General features: G+C 44.7%; 1 protein-coding gene across 1 annotated transcript in view; it reads right to left on the bottom strand.

The window, feature by feature from the left end:
* The window catches only part of alk (ALK receptor tyrosine kinase), a gene marked incomplete at both ends in the record, with an annotated part of 301,524 nt that overhangs the window by 104,016 nt on the left and 173,161 nt on the right, over positions 1-24,347 (bottom strand). Inside the window, one exon of the mRNA XM_084481688.1 lies at positions 22,952-23,156. Coding sequence (XP_084337814.1) covers positions 22,952-23,156 — 205 coding nt within the window. The remainder of the gene's footprint in view (positions 1-22,951; positions 23,157-24,347) is intronic.

Genomic DNA, 24,347 nt, shown 5'->3' with positions numbered 1-24,347 from the left:
ATTCCCAGATATAGGGATAACAGAACCACTTGAGATGACGCACTATAAAAGAATATTCAAGGACACACCGTTTGTAAAAAAAAAAGAAGAAAATAATAAAGAGTTTTGGCTGCACAATGCCTTATGAATGAGACCTGGGCTGAAACCTGGCCTCACCTCTGGTCTGGCCGTCCCAGAATAGCAGGAGTCCCTTTATTCCAGAGGGGGTAGGGGGCTGGCAATTGGCATAGAGCTAGAGTTAACCAGCTGCCAGCTGTCAGTCAGAGTGCAGGTACATCTGGTTGGCTGAAGCCACTCACAGGTAAACAAAAAACAAAATGATAACGGTGACAAACAGGTGTGTGGGTGGAGGCAGGCATCAAATTGAGAGCCGACGATGTGTGTGTGTGTGTGTGTGCGCAAGAGGATGTGATGTAAGTCGTAGAGAGCAAGATAATAAATCTATTTTTCTTGGTTTTACTCGGCGGAGATGTGTCCCTGGATTTCATTTCACACTTGTCATGACACACGCTTGCTCCCCGAAAAGCATCTCGCTGTAGCAATATGCTACTTAAAGAGGTAGGAGGGGATGGTGGTAGAGGTCAGGTGAATATATACTCAAGATCTGACCCCCCCACACACAAACACACCCACTACCCTTTCACCATGGAACAACAAAAATATGTTCAAGATGGGTGAGAGGGAGTGATGTGACCGTTGGGATGGATGGGGCGAGCGGAGGGAGAGGGAGGTGGGGAGTGTAATGATAGGAAGCAGAATCAACCGTCTAGACACAAATGAGCTGCGAAAGGGTCTCTAAGGTTCGCCTACCTGCAGGCTGAGTGCAATGGATAGCGGGAGGAGGATGGAGACACACACACACACACACACACACACACACACACACACACACACACACACACATACAGCCATCTTCACCCGGGTCGGGGTCACTTATAGCGCGTCCCCCGAGATGTGCTGTCTCGTGCTGATAAAAAAAAGGTGCCAGCTGTTTGTCTGCAAACTGCAGATGATGAGTCGTTTTCTATTTTTTTTTTTTTCAATCTCTCTCTTTAAGAATGTCTCTGTCCAAGTAATTATACCTAGGCGTTATCTAATCGGCAAAAAATGGCAGGCTGACAACGCTCCGACTCAAAGCAGCGTTTGCCGGGGAATGGTCATTATGCGTCGCAAGGTGGCGGTGGTGTTTATGTTTGTGTGTGTGTGTGTGTGTGTGTGTGTGTGTGTGTGTGTGCGCGTGTGCGTGCGTGTTGTTTCAAATCAACTTCATTAGGCTCCAGGCATCATTGGTTGAGAGACACAGTAGCTCACGGTTAGTTTATTCCGACCCGCCAGATGGAGAATGGTGGTGGGGAGGGGGTAGAGGGGGTAGAGCACCTCAACTGATACTCAGAGCAGAAACATGAACTTGGTGAAGACAAACTGAGAATGCGGCATGCTGCCCCTGATACTGTACTGCTTCAGCCAATCACTATTGCCCAGGCTGGGTCTCATCACATTGCAACAAAAGCAGGCCCTGTATTAGTCATTTTGTGCATTGGAGATGGATATCAATCATTTCAGTGTTGATCCGATTGGTTAGCAATAACAATAAGATATTCTGATACTTATATGAGGTGGTACCAACAATGTGAAGTGAGGACAATTGTATTATTTCCCTTATTATTTTCATGTGTGTTGTGAACATTTGTAAATAGACACACACACACACACACACACACACACACACACACACACACACACACACATATTCAAGTGTTTGCATAAAGTATATAGCATAGAATCAACTTTTATTCTTTTATTTAGATTTGATTACAGTGCAGTTTGCAGGAGCAAATGACCTTCCACAGTGAATATTTCTTCCTATGTCTCCCCTGTTTTCTCTGACATGTGCTTAGTTGGCATTCAAGGTTGTGATATAATGCTTCCTAGCATCGCAGAGCAGCGGGGTGCCTGTATCAGTGTGTATGCATGCATGCTGTGGGCAAATGCAGTCCACTGTGTATTGAATGAACCAGGGTCAAAAGAGAACTAGTTTATATTGTACACAACGCAACATTTAGTCAAATAACCTCAGTCATATATGTATTGAAAACAGGCCCTCTATTAACATTCGGAATCAATATTTGTTTGTGAGATTCAATTCTCCAAAGGACATGGATTCATCGATATTTCAATTGAGGTCCATAATTTCCTACAATCCACTGCCAAGAGTGCTTTTTATAATGCTAGTCAGCGTAGTCTTTCACGGACCGCTATTCCCTAAGGTACAAGACGATAGCTGTGTTATTGTAATTGTGTTTCTTTCTTAATCTTTATTTCACATTTCTTTTTTTGTGTGCAACCAGAGCTCTCCCTCAGGGACAATAAAGCTGAAATTCAAAAAGTACAGTATAATAATAGTTACACTCTAGTGCTTCTCACACTGCATCATAGAGAAATGCTAATTGCTTCAGATACCCTTTTTAGTTTGAGTCCATTATAAGTGGTTTCAAACCATATATATATATATATATATATATATATATATATATATATATATATATAAAACAAAATCACATCAATAGCATCAATAACTTCCCTACATGTTAAGGATCAATTATTCCCTAGCAGCGATTTACTGGCTAACAGCGAACCGATACTTTAAATCCAAACAAAGAAAAACTATAGACGATAAATCGGCATACCACAACAAAGCAGGAAAGGATTTGTTTTTTCCTCTACTCTCTTGTTTTCTTCTTTCTGTTCTTATCCGCCGGACTCACGTTAAATAAATTGTTGTATCAAAGGAGAGAGGCCAGGCTTTCATCTCTCCCCCTCAAAGAGTCCATGGGGGGCGGGCTGGCGATGATACGTGGGGGACTGGTGGGACTCTGCAAGGGAGGGTTACATGTAATTGCCTCGGCGAAGAGGGTAATGGGCTATTGAGGGGCAGAAAACAGGCATGCTATAGAAAAAGTCCACTTTGGAGACAGGAGATAGGTACATTTACATTCATGAGCCACCGTTTAATATACCACCACTCTTGCTCTTTTTCAGGAACATCTTTGATGCTTTTTCACACACACACACACACACACACACACACACACACACACGCTGTAACATTCACAAAGTGAGTACACAGCCAGTGCACACACAGCAGAAATAGACTCAACAACAACTATACAACAAGAACAAGAGCATGCACTAGCATACTCTTGCACTAGCAGAGTTTCTTGCCGAAAATATGTTCTCGCCGTTCTTCTTCATCCCGTGAACCAACAGTGCATCGTGATGGAGTCACATGTTAGGTTGTGCTGATTGGCTGGAGGAGTTGTCTGTCAGGGCAGGTACTCCCGCCCACTGTGCAGCTAGAGGTCCTGATTCGTGTAGCAGAAGTGCTTGTCTGAGATGAGCTAACACCGAAGACTTGCTTTCTAACTGCCTAAACTAATCATTAATTGTATCCTTATTACACGGCTCTTCTCAATGCTGTGGAACGCTCAGTTCACTTACATGGGCCTTCTCGACTTCCGGTGGTGAATTATTTTTCAATAATGACCTTTGCTAAGCATATAATGACCGCTGTCAAGGAGAGTGGATTTTTTTCACATCTTTCGTATCACTCCGCAAGTAGTCTGGTAACTTATCAACCCCAGCGTACTCGGTTGCTAAGCGACGTCAACGTCTTTGGCGGACTATTTCTCTGCTGATCAACACTATGAATGGTAATTGTAAAAAGACACACCATGTGAAGTTATTTTTTCGTTTTGGCAAGTAGCGTGTAATAAGCGGGATAATGTATAGAAAGTCACCAGTCATTATCTAAAATAAGCCCCTTCATCCGCTTCGCATCGGTGTCTGGTTCACCCTGTCGGGGCTTATTTCCCGATAATGACTGGCGTTCTATACATTATCCCTTACATAATGCATCGGACCACATCGGAAATAGTTAGTAAATCCTTAACTCACACATGAAATGATCTTGTAAACCATTATCTCTTATTCCTACCAAAAAGCCTGGCTGTTAATACCTAAGTTCCTTCCCACCGTCCTCCATCTGCTTACCAGAACCACAAGCCCACAAAACCAGTCAAAAGTGTTCAGAGGATCTACCACCGAATGATCTCTGCCTACTAGACGACTCAATGAATGAGTGACGGACAGATTGGTTGTGATGATACCTTTCAGATCCGCCGTTGTCGGTGGTGGCGTCACGGTAGTGTTGTGTTCCCCGCACCGTTGGAACATGAGTCAGATCTCTAATTGACACGGTGGTGTACCAGCCATCAGAGGGCCGCCCCCACCACCACCCATGACAGCAGCATGTGTCGCTGGCTTGCGTCACCTCTCCTCACTGTACTTCCACGCTACAGGAAAGCGTTATGTAACAATCCTGCCCCCCCATCCCCCCTGCTGCTCCACTATGCAATTCCCACTCACCTGCCATGCCGTCACAGAGACAGCGCTGCAATTAGCATATCTTTACATCACAATCGTTTCATTCTTATTTCTTAATTTGTATTTATTGCAGGGAATCATGCGCGCTTGTTACCAGTGTATAATTGCCTGGCAAGAGAACCAGTAGAAAGAAAATAACATTTAGAACAATTATATTTAATTATGTTTATGGGTTTTGTGTTATGGTTTTTCTAAGCATTATAAATTGAAATGTAAATGGCCTGCATTTATATTGCGCTTTTCTAACCAGTGGCCACGCAAAGCGCTGTACAATATTGCCTCCCATTCAACGATTCATGCACACATGCACGGCGGGGTCAACGATGTAATGAGACAGCCAGCTCGTCTGGAGCAGTTAGGAAGAGGTGTCGGAGGCTATCATCAGTTCATACCACTGGTGGAACTCCAGGGTACTGCAGGTGGTACATGGGATACATTTAATCATACATCTCACGCAAATGTTTTTCAGCAAATGTAGAATTCTGGCTTGTTACTATTTAAAAAAAACAGTGTAGCTTTGCGCATTCCATCCTATGTTTTCCATTTATGTTTTTTGACTTTGGTTTCCGCTCCCACTAGCCATGGCCTTCTTGGGTAAGAATAATTGGGTATAAAGGGGTCACCTGCACTCTTTGCATCAGCCGCTGCTCTTGTTTTTATCATTTTTTACCGTTTGCATATGAGATGGTCCACGAAAAGGCTTGAAGACAATGTGACGGTTCACCTAAGGTCAAAGGTTAGGAACCACTGATCTAGAGGGATGGCCAGACAATCATTCCAACCTAATTGGTTAATGATTAATTGATGTTTCAACACAGGGAATTGAATAGAAGATTAGAGAAGTTTATACTTTCCTGTTATAAATACTAACCATTATAGACAGGTGCTCCTATATTGTTGCAGTAGAGGTAATAGATAAGACTGATTACTGGAACCAGAAATCCAGCTATTTAGTTCCTTATTTTCATTCATTATCTTACAAATGGGCCCTTGGTAATGTTTTGGCCATGACAGCACTCTAATATTGCTGCATTGTGTGCATGGGTGTTTGGGTGTGTGTGTGTGTGGGTGTGTGTATGTGTGAGAAGAAGGGAGAAAGAGAGGAATATGTAAGAGCATAATATGGTGTGTGATGTGTATGATAAATGTCAAGAGGTATAGCTCAGAGGGTTATGTAGATCTATGCTTCCATTTCCTTTTCAATGGGTTATTTAATTAAGCCTTAGGCATCTTGGGAAATGGACAAAAACATAATGGCCAAGAATGTTTCTCACCGACCTGCTTCAATGAAGATATAAAGTGATATGTATAATGGGTGCAGATGTTTACTTATTTTTGATTTCAGTGAACTGGGCTTCAAATAGTACAGCACTCACAGGGATAAGGAAACGGAAAAGGTCCCACTTGTACTAATAACTGGACTCTTTGATATGACAAGGTGCAGGATTTTAAGGCTAACATATGCATGGCCTTCAGTAAGGTAGTGGTTCTCAAATGTTTTCTACTAGTGTACCCCCTCTAAGATATTTTTTGAGCTGAGTACCCCCTTCACCGGCACAACTTTCTTTGGTACATAAATACATATATGTGCAAATCAGAGGCGTAGCCACGGGCTGGCCTGGACAGGCCTAGGCCCGCCTAATTGTCAGTCTTGCCCGTCCAATCAGAGGGCTTTCCTTCGTTTACGTTCACCATCTAAAAAAGGCGCACAAGTCAGCACTCAGCTGCAGAGCTCAAGAATCAGTCAAATCGCAAACCGCCGGCAGCTCCTCCCCCCTCCCCTCCCGAACGTTTCTGTGAGAGCCCTCCCACGATACAAATATAAGAAATAAAGACATATAGCCATTAGACATTAGGCCTGTCTCTCAGTCGAGGAGGACTCTCTCTCTCGCTCTCTCTCTGCGTGTGTGTGTGATAAGTTTTCATCTTTGCAGTAGGCTTGTCTTGTATGGCCAATCTGATTCAATTTGATGTGATGACACACCAAAGCTACATTCATGCAGTTTTGTGCATATTCTGTGCGTGCAGTTTTGCGCATGTTTAAAATGTTTAGCCTAACAGCAAATTGTCAGCTGTGACCGAAAGCGTTGAAGCGTTCAATAATGTGACGCGCCGATGCATGGGTTCACGCAGTTTTGCGCAAGTTTAAAATGTTTCCATGTAATTTGTCAGCTGTGATCAAATGTCATAAATATAACAAATTTGATGCTTGATGCTTTAATTGTCATTTAACATGTACATGATTAACGAAGTGCAGTACTCAGGTTTCAGTGTGCTACCTATACTCTCAAATTAGTTTAATTAAAAATAAGCTATTAAAATATAAATAAAGACATACTAAGATACAAAAAGACATATTAAAAAAAGGTTAGCAGCATATTGATGATTTCATGAAGTGCAGCAGTAAGTTCCTGTTGATAAAGTCAAAGTGCAAGTCAGGTCAGAAGTCGGGGTCATGGACATTAAAGTGCATAAGTGCAGTTAATCGGTGCATAATCAGGAGGTGTTTAGCAGTTCAGCAGTTCAACAGTCTTATAGCATCCAGGTAAAAGGTGTTCTTCAGCCTAATTGTCTTTGCCCGAATGCTACGCAACCTCCTGCCTGAGGGAAGGAGGGTAACCATTCTGTGTGCTGGGTGGGTGGAGTCCTTCATGATGGAGGCTGCTCTGTCCTTGCATCTAGTAAAGGAGATGGCAAACTGCAGCTGATGATTCGCTGGGCCGAGTTGACCCCTCCGCTGTAGTGCCTGCTTCTCTGCCACTGTGCTGCTGCAGTACCACACAGTACAGGAAGTGAGGATACTCTCCACCACACACCTATAGTATAGGGGCGGCAGTAGCTCAGGAGGTAGAGCGGGTTGGCTGTTAATCGAAAGGTTGCTAGTTCGATACCCGGCTCTTCCTAACTCAGTGTCGAGGTGTCCCTCTACAGTGAGCACGGCGCCTCACCCTGACTGCTCCTGAAGAGCTGGCTGTCGCCTTGCATGGTTGACCCCGCTGTCGGTGTGTGAATGTGTGCATGAATGGGTGAATGCCAGGCAATATTCTAAAGTGCTTTGGATAAAAGCGCTGTATGAATGCAGTCCATTTACCGTTTATAGAAGGATTTGAGTTTGGCTGTGGACATGCCTGCCCCCTTCAACTTCCTTCAAAGGAAGTACAGCCGTTGATGGTGTGCATGGTGTTATCCCGCCAGGTGAGTGTGTTGGTAAGGTGCAGGCCTAGGTATTTGAATGTGTGAAACATGAAAATTAAAGGGGTGCATGCAACTGTTGGCTCATTTCTCCCCACAAAAGAAGCCCAATGCCAGGGGAGGGTCAGAGCATGTAGAGGTGGTTCCCATTCAAATATAATCTTCCTGGTGTTTCTGGATGCGCTTTCTTTTTCAAGGATTCTCCTTTCTCCTTGGTTTCAGACTTACATTTCAACCACATTTTCTCGATTTTTCTTATTTATTTTTATTTTTTTGTACCCCCTGCAGAACTCCAAAGTACCCCTAGTGGTATGCGTAACCCCATTTGAGAACTACTGCTCTACACTACAATTCAAAGGCAAAATACACGAGGACGACAGACAACCATGGCGACACCTTTGGAATCAAATGACAGCGACCTCAGTGACTAAATAGTTTTGATGTTTGACTCTTAAGTATTGCACATAAAAGCAAGCAAAAGTGTTCCTAACCTTCCACCACAGCCACTCTGCTGCGAGGCGGGCTCCGTCCCAACGCATTACACCAGACATGGCCGCTCAGGAGACAAATGCTAACGACGGCAACGCATACTGTACCATTTTACCTTTTAAGTCCCCAGCATCCCCAGCATACGGAGAAACACACACACACACACACACACGCACACCAAATAAAGCAAACATGAACAAGCCCTTTGAGCCTTAAAGCTTGCGACCGCCGCGTGGTTCTTTAATGGCACTCTGGCGACTTCTCCCCTGCGAGGCGAGATGGACGCATCGGCGCGCGGCGGCGTCAGCGCGTTACAGAGTCCCTGTTTGAAGAGGTGGACGGGCCGGCGGCGGGGGTGAAACAGAGAAAGCTCCATCTAGTCTAAAGGCGTCCAGTAGCAATGACTCATCTCGATGCTTTCTCCCACGCCATGTGACTCCCCCCACCCCCAACTCCACAACCCGAGGCATGTTTTGTAATCCTGCTACCTCCCCCCCTCCCCTCCACCCTCCCTCCAACCAACTTCCTGATCTGCACTTGTGAAATTCTTAAGCCGACTTAAGCCGACGCGTTGATCAGTGGCGTTGTCCGGGGGGGGGGGGGGGGGCTGGGAGGAAGGGTGGGGGGGGGAGGGGGGACACAAACGCAGAGCCTGACACATATCCAACTGAGCCAAAGCCCAGAGTCCTCAGATCAGGATGTCCCCGCGCGCTCAGCCATCCAAGCACGCGCGCACGCGTGTTTGGTGCGCACGCTGTCAAATAGATTTAGATAGATATGTTTTTAATGACATAACGGGCTGTACCAAACGGGCTACACACACGCACATGGCACATGGCTCACAATGCCACGTAAGAAGCCGTTTACGAGCTAAGCTGTTCATACAATCATGAATCATGCCTGAGGTTTGTCGTGCAGACGCGTACGGCCAATTAAGGAGCACCCACGTGTTCGTGGGTGTTTTCTTTCTTTTCTCTCTATTAAACTAACTGAAAAAGAAAAAAAATGGAAACCGTAGAAGCAAGCTCTGGAGGACACTCGCGTGGGGAATGCACCGCTACTACGACTACCTCAGGCTTCCAGTCATGTCCTGGCCCTTCTGGTTTGTTTGTCTAGTTGACTCTCAGCTATGAGATGGCCATAGAAATCATAAGAGCATCCCTAGACTCCATGCACCCTCCCACTGCATTCTATAACAGCCCACACATCGTATGGAACCCTGCATTGCTTTCTGACCATGACTAAAAAATCCACTTTGCCACATGAATATGAATCTGTATGTGTGGCCATGAATGTAAATGAGAAGGGATGATATGTGTTATGCTATCATATGCCATTTTGATGCATTTTGATGCTCATAATATCAATAACTGATTTGAATGACAATGCCTAGTCCTCAGAGGCACATCCGTTTACTTTAGTGTGTTCACCAAAGGCATTATTTCACCACCGCTAATCTGGTCTTTTATCAAAATGTATTTAATGTGAACATTTGCAAAGTTGCATGTCGACACATAAGTTGATACATTTGTTTAAAAGGGACTGAACAGAAATGAATATTGTGCAGATGTTAGCACATTTCAGATGTTTAGAAAACATTTGATGATGATAATTAATGAAATAAATGGGAATCACTTTTATTGTTATTCCCATCCACAGAGAGATGGACAGACCGACACACGAGGCAAGGCACGGCCACACACGCAGCTCCTTAAAGATTATTAAAGATTCCATGAGGCACGTCGGACACCACTGTAAACTGAAATCTCTCACTGTTTCTGTGTGGATTTAATAATGGATATAATATGTGAGCGTGTGTCATTGCATATATATATATATATATATATATATATATATATATATAATATGTGAGCGTGTGTCATTGCATTAACTCGCTCTAATTGGGACATTTCATCAACAAGCTGAAAAGATAATCAGTTCATGCTCATGGAATGATGAGATGAATCTTTCCATGAGCCCCCCAATCCATTTGGGTTGATCAGAAACTAGTGCGGTGATAAATAACATTTGTATACAGGTTTGGCCGATGGCCGCTGCTTTCCCCTTCCCATTGTGAGAAATTAAAGTGGCAGACTGAGGCAGAGTCTTTGACCTCTGGCCGTTAAGTCTGCAAACCACATAGAAAGAAAAAAAAGAAATGTTTATGTCTCAATAGGAATCCAGCAATCAACGTCTTCGAAAAAATGTAACCTGAAAAAACACTTTGTGCACCAAAAAGCATAAGCGGGGTCTTTTGAAGCAAAGCGATGCTCTACAATAACAAAACTCCAAAAATCATTTTATGATGAAATTGTCATTGTTGCGCTGAGTGTGGCAATCTCTCGAACAAACCAAAATAGACAATTCCCTGCAATTGCTGTACCTTGAATAATACAAAAGTAAAAGCAAAAAGTGTTGGACAACAAAAGAAATCTTTCCTGCCGAGCGGTTCTAAAAACGACAATCGTGATCAAATACTGGTGATCAGGTTAAACAGGAGTTGCCTGCCCTGCCATTGCAGGGAACTGTATTTAATAATCATTGGCGTCTTAAGGGGCAGATTCACCTGCGCTCAATATGCCCTTCATCTCCAATCCAATACTTTACTTTATTTACAAAGAAGCATACATTTTGGGAAGAAAGATTGATAATGTAACAGGTTCATCAAGCTTACATGCCTTTACAAGACCTACATGATAAGTTAAGATACTGTATTACCCCGAACAGTCGCAGTCCTCTAACCAAATTTGTGGATATGACCTAAGCTTCCAAAGATTAAAGATATAAGTTTGCATTGGTAACCTAGTTGGCATATACGACTCACCAGTGGCTGGTATTTCAGTAACTTAGAGTAGTAGCAGGTGTCCATATACAAATCTAAGCAACAGCCCACCTCAATAATGAGTACAGTTTTCAGAGTCTCATTTACAATTACAATGTCTGGAGTGAATGCTGACATCCATTGTCATCATCATTGATTGCTCTTTAGTGTGAATCTGTCACACGCACGCACGCACACACGCACGCACGCACGCACGCACACACGCACACACACGCACACACACACACCACGTTAACTGCAATATTGCTGGGACGAATCAAGTGAAATACTCCAAATATCCATCCCTTGGATCACTATTAGGTCAACCATAGATAGATACGTAACAGATGTGGGGCTTTCAAACCACGTAATTGAATTTTTCATTGTAGATAACTTTTTTCATTGTAGATAACTGTGGGAGAGAAGGACACACGAGGCACAGCGGTAAGTATAAAAGCAGTGCTGCTTGGATTTCGGATGTATCAGAAACATGTGGAGCATCATGTGTTTCCCACTGCTATTGCATGGGCGTATGGCGGTATGACATGCACGGCAGCCTACACGAAGATGAATGGCATCGTGAGGTGAAAGCGAGGAAACACGCGGTCGGATGGGGCACATATTCAGTTATTTTCGGCAGAGCCATAGGATTTGCAGATGCAGTGTGTCTTAAGGGTTGACATGTCCCTCCGGAGCTTAATCAGTCATCCCGTCAATGAAGGGTTTGAATGCGGGGCCAGGTGTCTGGGTAATATGTGAGGAGGTTCAGTGGGCTTCTGGACGGTGACTACTGATGATGGTTTGATCCAAAGCAGGACTGACAGAGGTGCAGCTCTGATGACAGGACAAACTGGTTGTCCTCAGTAACCCAGGTCTGTCCGAGTGTGTCGTTGGGATGCAGGGGTTTGTGTGTGTGTGTGTGTGTGTGTGTGTGTGGTGTATCTGTGACTGAGTAATTGCGTGCATTTGTGTGTGTGTTTTTTATGGGTCCATGTGTTTGCAATCGTGTGTGTGTGTGTGTGTTTGTGTGTGTGTGTGGTGTATCTGTGACTGAGTAATTGCGTGCATTTGTGTGTGTGTTTTTCATGGGTCCATGTGTTTGCATTAGTTGTGTGTTGCTTATCTGAGGCAGGCAACACTCTCATCCAAATTAGCTTTAATTGAACAACTCTGACACGTCACTCATCCACAGACTGCCAGATCCAGGTTATTTTTACCCATTACCAATGGTGTCACCTGCCAATTGACACAGAGAGGAGGTGCGATTCAGTTGTCCTTTTGTACAGGCACTTCCTGCACCCAACAAGAAACAGTGATTCAGAACCAAACACAGTGATAGACAGCAAGGACACGTGTGTGTCGTGAATATCGCAAAGGAGAATAGACCGCTGGGACTATGGGGTTTCATTACTGACTGTCTCTGATCGCTATTCGGTGTGTTAGACAGTCGGGGGAGGGGGGGTCTGGGGATTCTCCCCCAGGAAATTTTGCAAGTCAAACCCTCAATTTGTGCCTTTTCTGCATCAACTTATGGTGGACATGTCTTGACTAATGTAAAGGAAAGCACAACATGAAGGCACCAGATGACAATTCAAAATATAATGGATTATAATGCGGTAAGCCTCTCAGAAATTCTGTACTCCTTTCAAATATTTATTCCCCTCTAGATTAACTTTTCTCATTTAATATTATCCATGCTGAGTCAACACACATATAGGCTCTTCTGTTCTGTTTAGTTTCTTTTGTTTGGGGAATTTAGTGATATTTTTCTGGAGAAAAAATAGACCCAGTGCTGAAGAAAATATACCAACCCCTGTCGGAGCCTTGTTGTTGTGGAGTAGTCTTCCAGATGGCCTCTCAAAAGCATGTATGGGTCATTCAGGTCAATACCATTGACCCTTATTAAGGCTCTTCTTTCTATTTTATTTTCCACAGAAGGAAATGCAAATACAGCCAATGTCAATAAAGATGAGTTTTGACATATGCTGCGACCTTTATATTTACAAGATGAACATTTTCTCTTTTCTTCTTTAAAAAGGTCAGGGAGACTTGAGTAAAGAGAGAAAGCAGTATGTTAAATCATTATAACGCGCTGCATGTCAGAAGAAGTAAACTTCCAAGAATGAACACAAAAACCCGCAAACCAAACAACGTGTACATCGTTAAGACAAGGACATAACCTAAGGACAAGGAGGATGGCAAAATAGAGTGTGAATGGAGGCTATTGGGATTACATCCATTTTCAGTACCAGATACACAAACAAACTGAAAGGGTTAATATCACTTCAAAAAACGTCAACGTTCTGATTCTGACGCAGGTGAAAATCTAGTGGTCGACTCACGTATCCACAAGGGCAGTTCAAAAACAAATTTAGTCAGACTACCATCTATGCCATTCAAATAGTGGTGGTCATTTGCTTCATGAATGACCGACATGACAACTGCATTTCATTTGCATCAAAAATAAATGTATTTTACTTGACAAGCCTCTGGCAACTGTCACATAACGTTTTGCACAATTGCTTTATGAATAACGTATTGATTATATGAGTGTACTCAGTCATTTAAGCAGACACTTCCATCCAAAGTGAATTCAGATACAGGCCATTAAGGAGCAGATGTAGCGGTTATGTATTTGCTCAAGGACACCTTCAGGTTGAGCCAGCCCCATGTCCATTATAGGCTTGGCCGCTAGCTCCAGACCCATGCTGGGCATTGGAGCCGACCTGTGAAGGCAGTGGCTGGGCGCTGGAGTCAGCCTGTGTATGGGCTAGGCAAGGTGCTGGAGACAGCCTGCGGCTAGGCTCCTAGGCTAGGCTAGGTGTTGGAGACCGCCTCTGTAGAGGCTAGTTGCTGGAGGCGGCCTGTGGGCTAGGTTGGGCGGTAGAGATGGCCTGTGTAGGGGCTAGGTTGGGCGGTAGAGATGGCCTGTGTAGGGGCTAGGTGCTGGAGACGGCCTGTGTAGGGGCTAGGCTAGGTGCTAGAGGCTAGGGGCTAGGCTGGGCTTAACCGCCACTGTAGCCGCTGATTGCCAGGTCGAACGAATCGTCTCCCTAGTCAGTAGTCAAACACCCTAACCGCTAAGACTACCCTGCCAATTACAGAGACAATAAGAGACGGATACGACTCGTGGGCCCATGATACACTGCGGCGACTATAGATCTTGCAATATTACATGGGCTATACAGCTACTTTACGACCTACACCATTTATATACTGCAACGTGCACATCACAGCAGAGGGGAACACGTGGGCTGCCGAGCCCTGGAGAGCCATACCAGCGGTATGATTAATGTATGTTTTCCTAACGTAATCCTACACAGCGGTGGAAGTGGATCCCAGCAGAGTGACTGCTGTGATGATGAACGCATGGAATCTAATCACACAGAATGCACAGCCAAACACTCCCCGCACACAAAGTGATGTTGCTGTTCTTTTTTTCCCCCTTTATTCCCTTGAAAGCCGAGTGCGTCAGCAGCCTCCCTACGACGAGGGCAGCAGCGTGTGCCAGCTCCCCGCCAGGCGGAGGTGGCATCGAGAACTCGCAGTTAGGGATCCTCAAGTGTGGGGGGAGAGAGCGGGCCCTCTGCCACTGCTGCTCAGCCAGGGAGGAGGATGATGATGATGACGCTGATGATGATGCCGAGGAGGAAGTGGAGGAATTTCAAGGGAAGCGTTCCAGAATGGGTTGCGCTGCCCGCCCGCGATCCCTTGGGTGATGCAACGCCTCAGAGAGCTTTGGCCGTCAGCGTTTTTTTCGTTCAACATTTTTCTTCCAGTGCTCTTCGGAAAACTCTCTGCCTCGTCTTTGGATGGACGTGAAAACATAGACGGCGCGGACCTGTTTCTTTCAATTGTACGGTTTGTGAGAACATGCTCGTTTGCTCTTGTTTCCCCACGACCACGCGTTCATAAGACCTACACTCACTGCCTGGTCAGTGTGTTGGGTACAACTCAAGTTGTTGGTGTGTTGGGTACAACGCAAGTTGTACCCAACACATACAAAGCAAAAAATTACCAGTTCTGGAAACCTTCTTCTCCCCCCACCTAGTTCTTAATCAAGAAGATGGGGGGGGGGGGGGTTAGATTGCTCCTTGCCAGATCCTTGGAGATCGCGTCAGAACCCAGATGCCAGCCAAGCAGATGGCACTGTGTGTGTTTGTGTGTGTGTGTGTGTATGGTGTGTGTGAGAGAGGGAGATGGGGGTTGGGGGGGTTCCAGTGTGCTGTGAACAAAGAATGGGATTTTTGTGTCAATTGGCTCCAGCTGAATGTTTATTGTGAAGCAGCCGAGGGAAACTGACCATCAATAAAAGGTGGGCTCCCCAGTTTATTTCATTCATTATTATTTTTTTCAATAGCAATACTGAATACTAGCATGCAGAGTATCACATTTACAAGACATTACCACAAACAGTGGAAGGCTGTGGCTACGTACGTCAGCTACACCAGTGTTCGCCAACCTTTGACCTAAGCACTTAACTGTCATGAAGACCTTTTGCAAACCACCTCATACCATATGGAAATAATAAGCATGATATAGATACAAAGATAGGGGCTGAGCAATGAGAGCCAGTGCCCCCTTTTACACACATTATTAGTGACAGAGGCCATGGCCGATGGGAAACTACGGTTCAGCAAAGCTGCTCAGTTTCCCAGTTTGTACATTTTGCATAAACTAACAAAAAACATGGAAATAATTTCAACCATTTTTCTAATAATAACAACCCATAATGCACTATATACAATATTTATATATATATATATATATACTATCAATCATATATATATATAATGTTTTCTGTATGTAATAAAATCCTCTGTACCACCTGAAGCAAAAAATACCAATGTTGTTCCGCCGATGGTACGCGTACCACAGGTTGAGAACCCCCGGTCTGTATGACGCTGTGATAACATCCCACTACGCCACACCTCACCTCTGCCTCTGAACTCCTTTCACTGTGTACTCCGTCATGGCAGCTGGGATCCATTATTTACACCTGTCATTTCTGGGGACAGCTTAGTGTCCCCAGAAATGTATTACGGCCCATAGAGTAGCATGCTGAGTGTTTTACGATGTGCGGAATGGCGGATGTCTGAACGAGGGGCCGATGTCTGACATGCACCTAAGGTCACGGGCGTTCCCTCCCCGCCCCTGCCCCCGCCCCAACATCTGGTCACATGGGAGGTAGTCTCAGCCAATAGGATGCTGGGACAAGGAAGGGAACTTAGTCGACCATTCCAGACATGGCTTTACTGGTGCACTGGCAGAGTTATGGCGTCTGAGCATTAGCTCAGCTCAGGGAAACAGAGGTGTCTTTTGGTCTGCCTAAATGACGCTGTTTGCTGCAGTGTATCATGTTGACACTATGCAGATGGCTCCTGCCGAGCCTCAATCTCAGCCTGTTGTGATTTTCTTTGGAAGTCTGAAAAATATACGGCAAGATTTCACTGCCCGCTGGCGACGGAGCCAGGGTGTGGCTGGAGAACAGACAAAATGTGAAAACAGAGTGTTGAGAGACAGACAGCAGTACACAGACATCACACACAAACGTGTGTGAGCATGTGCATGCCTTAGAGAGAGTGAGTGTGTTTGCGTGAGAGAGACTGTGTGTGCCTGTGTATTTGTCTATGTGTGTGTGTGTGTGTGTGTGTGTGTGTGTGTGTGTGTGTGTGTGTGTGTGTGTGTGCCTGTGTATTTGTCTATGTGTGTGTGTGTGTGTGTGTGTGTGTGTGTGTGTGTGTGTGTGTGTGTGTGTGTGTGCGTTAGTGAGAGTGTGTGTGTGTGTGTGTGTGTGTGCGTTAGTGAGAGTGTGTGTGTGTGTGTGTGTGTGTGCGTACGTGAGAGAGTAGAGCAGCTGGGATGCCCAGATGCCTCAGAGCTGCAAAGTGTGCTGCTGGCTTGTTGGATTGAACTCCAGCCTGGGTGTAGCCGCCTGTGGCGACATACGCTAAAATGTTGCTCATGAATCTCCCCGCTCTCCCCGGCCCTCGCTTGTTTTATGAACCTCTCAAGTAAGTGTGGTTGATATGATGAGCAGGACGAAATTACGAAACGTGGTCGGGCCGAGCGTAGGCTGGATTTTGAATGTCTTCATAAACATTCCCATGCTGTGTATATTTGTGTGTCCAGAGTGAATGATTGAGTGTGAGAGACACTTGCTGTAATGTTCCTGTAAGGCTCGGGCGAGGACGTAGCAGGCTATGCCACAGGCCGTCTGACAGCACAATGAGCCGTTTCAGCCCTCGACAGTCTACGTTCCACATGTTTACTCCAAATGTGTTTACCACGGCTGACACCACAGCAGCAGCTTCCCAACTGGGAAAAGTAAGTGGGAGCATTGCACTTTTTTTTTTTTGGTTTGTTTATCACAACATATTCTACGACATTACAAATATTCATAAATGCTATTTCTATATGTTATTAACATACATAGAATACAAGGGTGAGGTGTTAACAGCCTTACGGTGAGATGGCTGTAGGAACCTCCATTGGGTTTAACAATATAATCTAGGTGACTAATGGGCAGCTTGTGTAGTGACATGAGTCACTATATATATATATATATTTATTTATTTATTTAACAACAAAATGAAGCCTTTTCTGTTGCATATTGTTGTTGGTCCAAAAATCGTTTTTTATAGTTCATTTATTGTTGTTTAAAGAATATCAGGTCCTTTACAATTAAAGAAAGGCTGGAATGTAAAAAGTAATATTTGAAAACGAAGCTGTGGATCAATTATGAGTTCTGAATTGTGAACTTCAATAATATACTACATGTTGCTCATGCACATGGCATAGTGTATAAGCCTTATTATAGGCTTTAAACTAAACCTTCTTTATTGAAAAATATGAGATGTAAAAGCAAAAAAATAAAAAGCAAAAAGTCTCTGAAACACACTCTAAAAACAGGGGTAGTGGTTCTCGGCCAAGGGGGGAAAAAACACAACTCTCTTTCTCGGCATTTGCTTTGATGCAAAGTGCGTATCACAGCACAAGTATGCTCTTAAAAGGACTCCATGTTTAATGTCTGGATTCAAAATTCCTATTCTAAAGTGGGGGATTTTCGCCACAGGTTAGAAAGAAAATCATAAATGTAACTTTCTGTTCTTTTCAAGTGGTGTCAATGGAAAGTAGGCCACGTTTGCCTCTTCCGCCATTCAGCGGTAGTGTTCCCATCTGAAAATACAGCTCCAGCATGGAGGGATGTGAACTGGAACTTCAGGGAAATGTGATTCAAGACACACAGATGAGCGAGGAGAGGCAAGGCCTGCGAAAAAGGGATAAAAAAGCAAATAGAACGAAAAAAAATTTTTAATATATATTTCCATTACGTAACTTTTTTGTGAAGAAGAAAACAAGAGGAAGAGCGTGAGAGAGGAGAGTTAGAGAGAGGGGAGAGGGCTGTGGAAAACGCCATCCTAGCTAAGACAAGATATCTCTTATCACATGAATGGCACGTTATTTTTCCCGTTTCTTTTCATGAGTACACATAAGACTGCACCATTTCATCTTTCAACATTATTTAACTTTTATAAAGTTCTTGGTGCTGTAACCAAAACCCTTCAGAGACACTAAAGCTTATTTTGTCGAAATAGAAGGGAAAGTGTGTGCGTGCGTGCATGTGTGTGCGTGCGTGCGTGCGTGCGTGCCTGCCTGCTTGTGCGCAACATGCATGCGTGTGGGAGAAATGGTTCCAATGGGAAAAGTAGCCAAGTTGATATCACAAGATACGTGCAAGAAAGTAGAACGTTTAAATCAAATGAAAGAAACCCCCATCAAAAAAACAATGCCATTGTTATTTCACATTAGGCCTGCTGAAGACAAGTGATTTAATTAAACCCTGTTCAATGACCCTTAAATCTCCCAGACTGCAACGCGCACGCTCGTTTTGCACATGTGTTTAATGCAATAAAAGGGCAACGTTAAGGATTAGGACATTTATAGTTATAGTGGGGTTTTTTTGGGCCCGATGACGGCATCTCTTGGAGGGTTTAATGTAGTTATCGTTCCTCCCGTCTGTCCAGCCTTCGTGGGAGATGTAAGACGGAGCAGAACCAACTGTAGGCACAGGGATGGAATAGCAAGGCTGGAACATCAGATGAGGAGGCCAGCGTCTGTGTATCAATGCATTGTCTATGAAATCGATTGCTTTCAACTTTCTTTCTTGTGTGTGTCTGTGAGAGTGTTTGTTTGTGTGTGTCTTTGTGTGTGCATATGCACATGTCTATGTGTGTGTGTATGTGCGTGTGTGCGTACACGGGAGGGTGTTTTCAATTCAGTTAGTGAAACAGATACATAGGAAGTCACCGACAGAGGCTCTGCGGCAGCGATGGCCGATAGCTACGGAGACGTGCATTTGCATATGAAACAGCAGAACTGCAATATAGGCTTTTGGGAAGCCATTTGACAGTCGCCTGGAGTATAGACGGAAAAAAAACAGATGAGGGAGTGAAAGAAAGAGAATAAGTGAGCTTCAAAGGAGGGAGAGGAGAGGGAAAGTATTAGAGAGATATTCCGTGCAAAGGAAAAATGCTTTCCCGCATGATTCCCCGTAACCATTGTGCCTGGCTAATCACCCACAATGCACTCTTTTGTTTGCCTGACGGGGCTGATAACGTTTTTTTCTTTTTGCTTTATTTCCTCTAATCTTTACTCTGTTGGGATTTGCTCTGTTTATCTTCATTCACATCACTAAATACTCGCTAACTCAATTCAATTCAACTGCTAGCTAATTAAACTGCCCATTCCCTTCATTAGAAGTCCCGAATACAAGTAAAACTAGATAATATATATATTTAGAAAATTCATATGGGATTGAATGAAATCACGTACACCTAATTGTGGGGATGTTTACCTCCCCACGGGTCTACAACGGCCTACATACGTATATGTACGCCGTTCCAGACCCCATCAGGGCAGGTATGTCTATGTGGTAAAGCAAGTATCAAACGTGCTCCTTTCCTTTTGAGATAAAAATATTTTATATTTTACTTTTTAAGTGGCCACTAGAAATCAAGAATTTTGCACTTTGATTTTGAAAGTTTATTTTGCTCACCGAGATGTTTCTTGTGGTTGTGAAGACATATATGAGTACAGTAACGGAAGGAAGGGAGAGCTTACATTACAAAGCCGAGGGTGAACCAGCCGCGCTTTCATCCATATATCTAACCCTATGTAGAACAACCTTAGAATGTAAGGCGAGGGAGAGTGGAGTGGCATAAGTGTGTTTCATATGGGGGGGGGGGTTGGGGGGGATGATGCCACTTTACTGTAAGATGCCACTTTATTGACCCTTCACTAGATATTATCTTTGGACATTATTCAGTATAACAGAAATAGAACAGATGCTATTGACGATGATTTGAGAGAGAGAGAGAGAGAGAGAGACTCAGCCCACTACTGTCTGTGTGTGCGAGGGCTTCAGTCCAAGGTGATGGACGGACACTGAAGCACAGAGATGCTCAACTCAGAAAGTGGCAGTGTAGACCCCGCAGAATACATGCTTTACAAATATATAGAAAAAACTACTTGATTGCTTCTCCCCTCTCCTGTGAGAGAAACATTTCTATTCTGATTCTGGCTGCAGCGCACGCCACCAAAAATGTGAAAACCAGTATCACAGAAGAGTTGTTCCATGGTCAAAGTTGTGTTGGCCAGCACAACAGCTTTTTTGGGGGGGTTTTGTCTGGCTTTGAGAATATAACTTATGGCCAACAGAAACTTGGTATACAACGTGTGGATCTTTTACCAAAGGGTTTTGTATCATTTTAAGTCCCCCAGAAACAATGTTGGTCACATGGGATTGCGTCTGGATTCTGTCTCTTGGGTCCCTATGTTCTGTGAAAAGTTAGGACCAGTGCCTAACTTCTAAAAATCACAAAGGATGCACAGAATGTATTTTAGAATGCAAATGAAGTGCAACACACACACACACACACACACACACACACACACACACACACACACACACACACACACACACACACACACAAAGCACGGCCCAATCGATACTGCAGCACACACACACAAACCAAATTCTTGGAAGGTTATTTCCCCCCACAAATACGTCTAACCTTGCGTGGGAGAGGTCTGTGCCTTCCAAATAAGATAGATAGTGGAGACCCAGAGAATTAGGATGCGAGGCCAGACCAGAGACCCCAGGTAGACCATTTTAATAAGCCCATGTCCAGCCAGGGTTCCCACAACCTGCCGGCTGCCTTTGTTTGCTGCGTTTTCTTTTCTCCCTCGTCTCCATCTCCTCCTCTTGGATTTATGATAATGCAAGTGCTTCCCCACTGGAACGGGAGAGAAAGGCAAAGTTTGGCGAAGTGGAACTCACCACGCAAAAGAGAGAGAGAGAGGCACGTCTGCGTCGTGTGGGCGAGGCTCCGACTACTGATGAGAACACGCCTAATCTGCCACGCGAATGAGGTTCAGGTCCCCTGGCGAGCGAGTGCCTGTTTTCACTTTGGGGGCCCGTGTGTGTGTGTGTGTGTGTGTGTGTGTGTGTGTGTGTGTGTGTGTGTGTGTGTATTTGGAGTGGCCGTGACAGATGAAATACAAAAGGAAGTAAAAAAGATAATATATAAAACACTCCTCCAGACACATCGTCAAGAGAGCGGCAGAGAGAACGAGGGACGTACAAAGCTCGGCGTTGGCGGGATTTCATTGCCCTTAGCGTGAGTGGGGCGCTGCAGGCGGCACACACACACACACACACACACACACACACACACACACACACACACACACACACACACACACACACACACACACATGCATATATATATCAATTGAGACACTTAACTTCCCACACACAATGCAACACCTCAGGATGGGTACACACAACAACAAAGACAGACAGTGACAAATTAATCTTACCCTATTCAACTGAAGAGGAAGAAATATAGATTTAATGGAAATGCACGCAAAAAGATCAAATAAAACTGTTGACCTATCTGGCCGCCTTGGTCCAAATGTCAGACACATCATTTTAAGCAGATAATCCTCTGAAAGAATATAATTAGGTGTGCACACCTCGTGGCACTTAGGGATTACTCTCCCTTTCTTTCTCTCTCACTCTTTTTGGTACACCGTTTCAGACATAAAACGGGTGAGGAAGTCACCGTGGCTGCTGTGATTTCCATTCGGTTTCTGTGCTCCCTTAATGAAATGCAGGCTACTTTATGTGTTCAGCTTCTCTTGTAGCTTGCTGAGCTGAATGAGAATGAATGTCTGGAGAAAAAGAACAACACATCCGTGCAGCATGAACTGGGCATTCATGATGAGGGGCCATGATTCAAAAATGCTGTTATGCATGGCAGCGCATGCGTGCATGCATACAAACACAGACACGCAGACATACACACACACACACACAGACACACACACACACACACACACACACACACACACATACACGCACACACACACATTTTCACCTCGGCAAAATTAAACAGCTGTGTGGCTGTGTTAGGATGCTCTGTAAACCTGTGTGTGACGAAAGTTGTTTGCACAAGATTACTCGGGAGGACTAGGCTTCTCATTTGTAGCTGGACAGTGCATTCTTGGGATGGGAATGTGTATCCCCCCCCCCCCCCCGCATGTGTGTTCTAGGTTTGCTGATATCTTTGTGCTGTTGAGGTGTGAACATGTCCCGTATTAGGAGGTTAACAGAGCTCAGCCATGCGAACGATTTCCGGTGCACCGGTTTGTTTTGTGGAGAAGTTGGGCAGAATTAATTTGCATTTGCATGTGGGAAAGCAAACCGACTTGGGTGAAAGTCAAAGATATTTGTTGCCTTCAGCTCAGTTACCGAACAAGATGCAATCCGCGCCCGCCATTCAATTCCGGTCGGAAAACATTAATAGATCATTTCTTCCCGATGCGTTTGAATAAACCGCACTACGCATTCATGCATATATATATATATATATATATATACATATCAGTAGTCGTCATGGCGTTACAGACGTGACACAACCACAAGGGAGTACCCCTTACCCGGTGATGCGGGGCAGGGTGTCTGTGGACAGCAGGGCGAGCGGCGGTTTGTCTCGCTCTATGATCCACACCGTGTAGCGGCCGCTCTGCCGAGGGTGGAGGAACACGGCCATGTCCAGGCCACAGGGGTCGGGCCCCCCCCACAGCCAGGGACTCAGCACCCAGGGGCCCCCGAACACAGAGCCGTTCACCCAGAGGAACTGACCTGGGGGCGAGAGAGAGAGCGAGAGAGAGAGATAGAGAGAGACAGAGAGAGAAAACAACTTATTGAAGTGTGCATTGACACAACAGTGCTCTCTAGTTTACAAAAAACAGGATGTGCGGTAAAGTTTTATAACACAATAACTACACATTTTGTTCTTGACAAACGAAACAGGAAATATAAATGCTGTACAGACAGAGGGCTAAGTGCTACTGTTATGCTATGAACATATTATACAACATCCAATTACGTGACGCTTGCCAAAAGCGTCCCAATGAAATGTGTTTATTATTTACACATGCATTGAATCATGCTCACATCCTCCACAGAGAGTCGGCTTTGTCCGGGGGCCAGGCTTGACATATCAACTAATAAGCTCATGGCATGATGTCCTTGCGTAACCCCTGCACAACACCTGCTCACAGTGTTTTCACTTAAGCATGATCCAATCAAATCTCCAGCCATGAAATTACATTCTACACCTACATGTAGAATGCAAACGACCTGTTATCGTAGCCCACGCCTCCTTAAACACAAGCCTGTGTTCTGATTGTCCTTAATTTAAATGGTTTTGTGTTGTGTTTGGTTCATTATAGCAAAAATACGTAATCAAAGGTTCTGCCTTTGTGTGTGTGTACGTGTGTGTGTGCATGCCTACGTGCATGCATGCGTGTGTGTATGTGTGTGTGTGTGTGTGTGTGTGTGTGTGTGTGTGTGTGTGTGTGCATGCATGCGTGTGTCTGTGTGTGAGGGTGTGTGTATGAGTGTGAGGGTGTGAGTGTGCATGCATGCATGTGTCTGTGTATGAGTGTGTGTGTGTGTGTGTGCGCACACTTGTGTGTGTGTGTGTGTGCGTGTGCGTGCATGTGTGCGTGCGTTGTGTGCGAGTGTGTCAGAACCTTGTCTAGGTTCCTGAAACAATAAAAAACAATGTTCTTGGTAAAGCAGGACAAAGCCACAGAAAACAACCGTGATTAAAATCCTATTGAATAAAGCCTGTTGACTAGTTCAAGGAAACCACAGAGCGGGGACGGGCGCTGACGAGGTTTACCCTGTTCACCCCCGAGCCGGCACGTGCCAGAGAGCGACGCCCCCGGCTACACTTAAATCTAATAAAGCTGTCGAGGTGGGGCCTGGAAACGGTGTTGTTTCCATGACCCCTGGCTGTTTTCATTCACTTTAGATTGTATGTTA

Source organism: Micromesistius poutassou (assembly GCF_964030765.1).
Source record: "Micromesistius poutassou genome assembly, chromosome: 17".
Lineage (NCBI taxonomy): Eukaryota > Metazoa > Chordata > Actinopteri > Gadiformes > Gadidae > Micromesistius > Micromesistius poutassou.
This window is presented reverse-complemented; position numbering and strand designations above follow the sequence as displayed.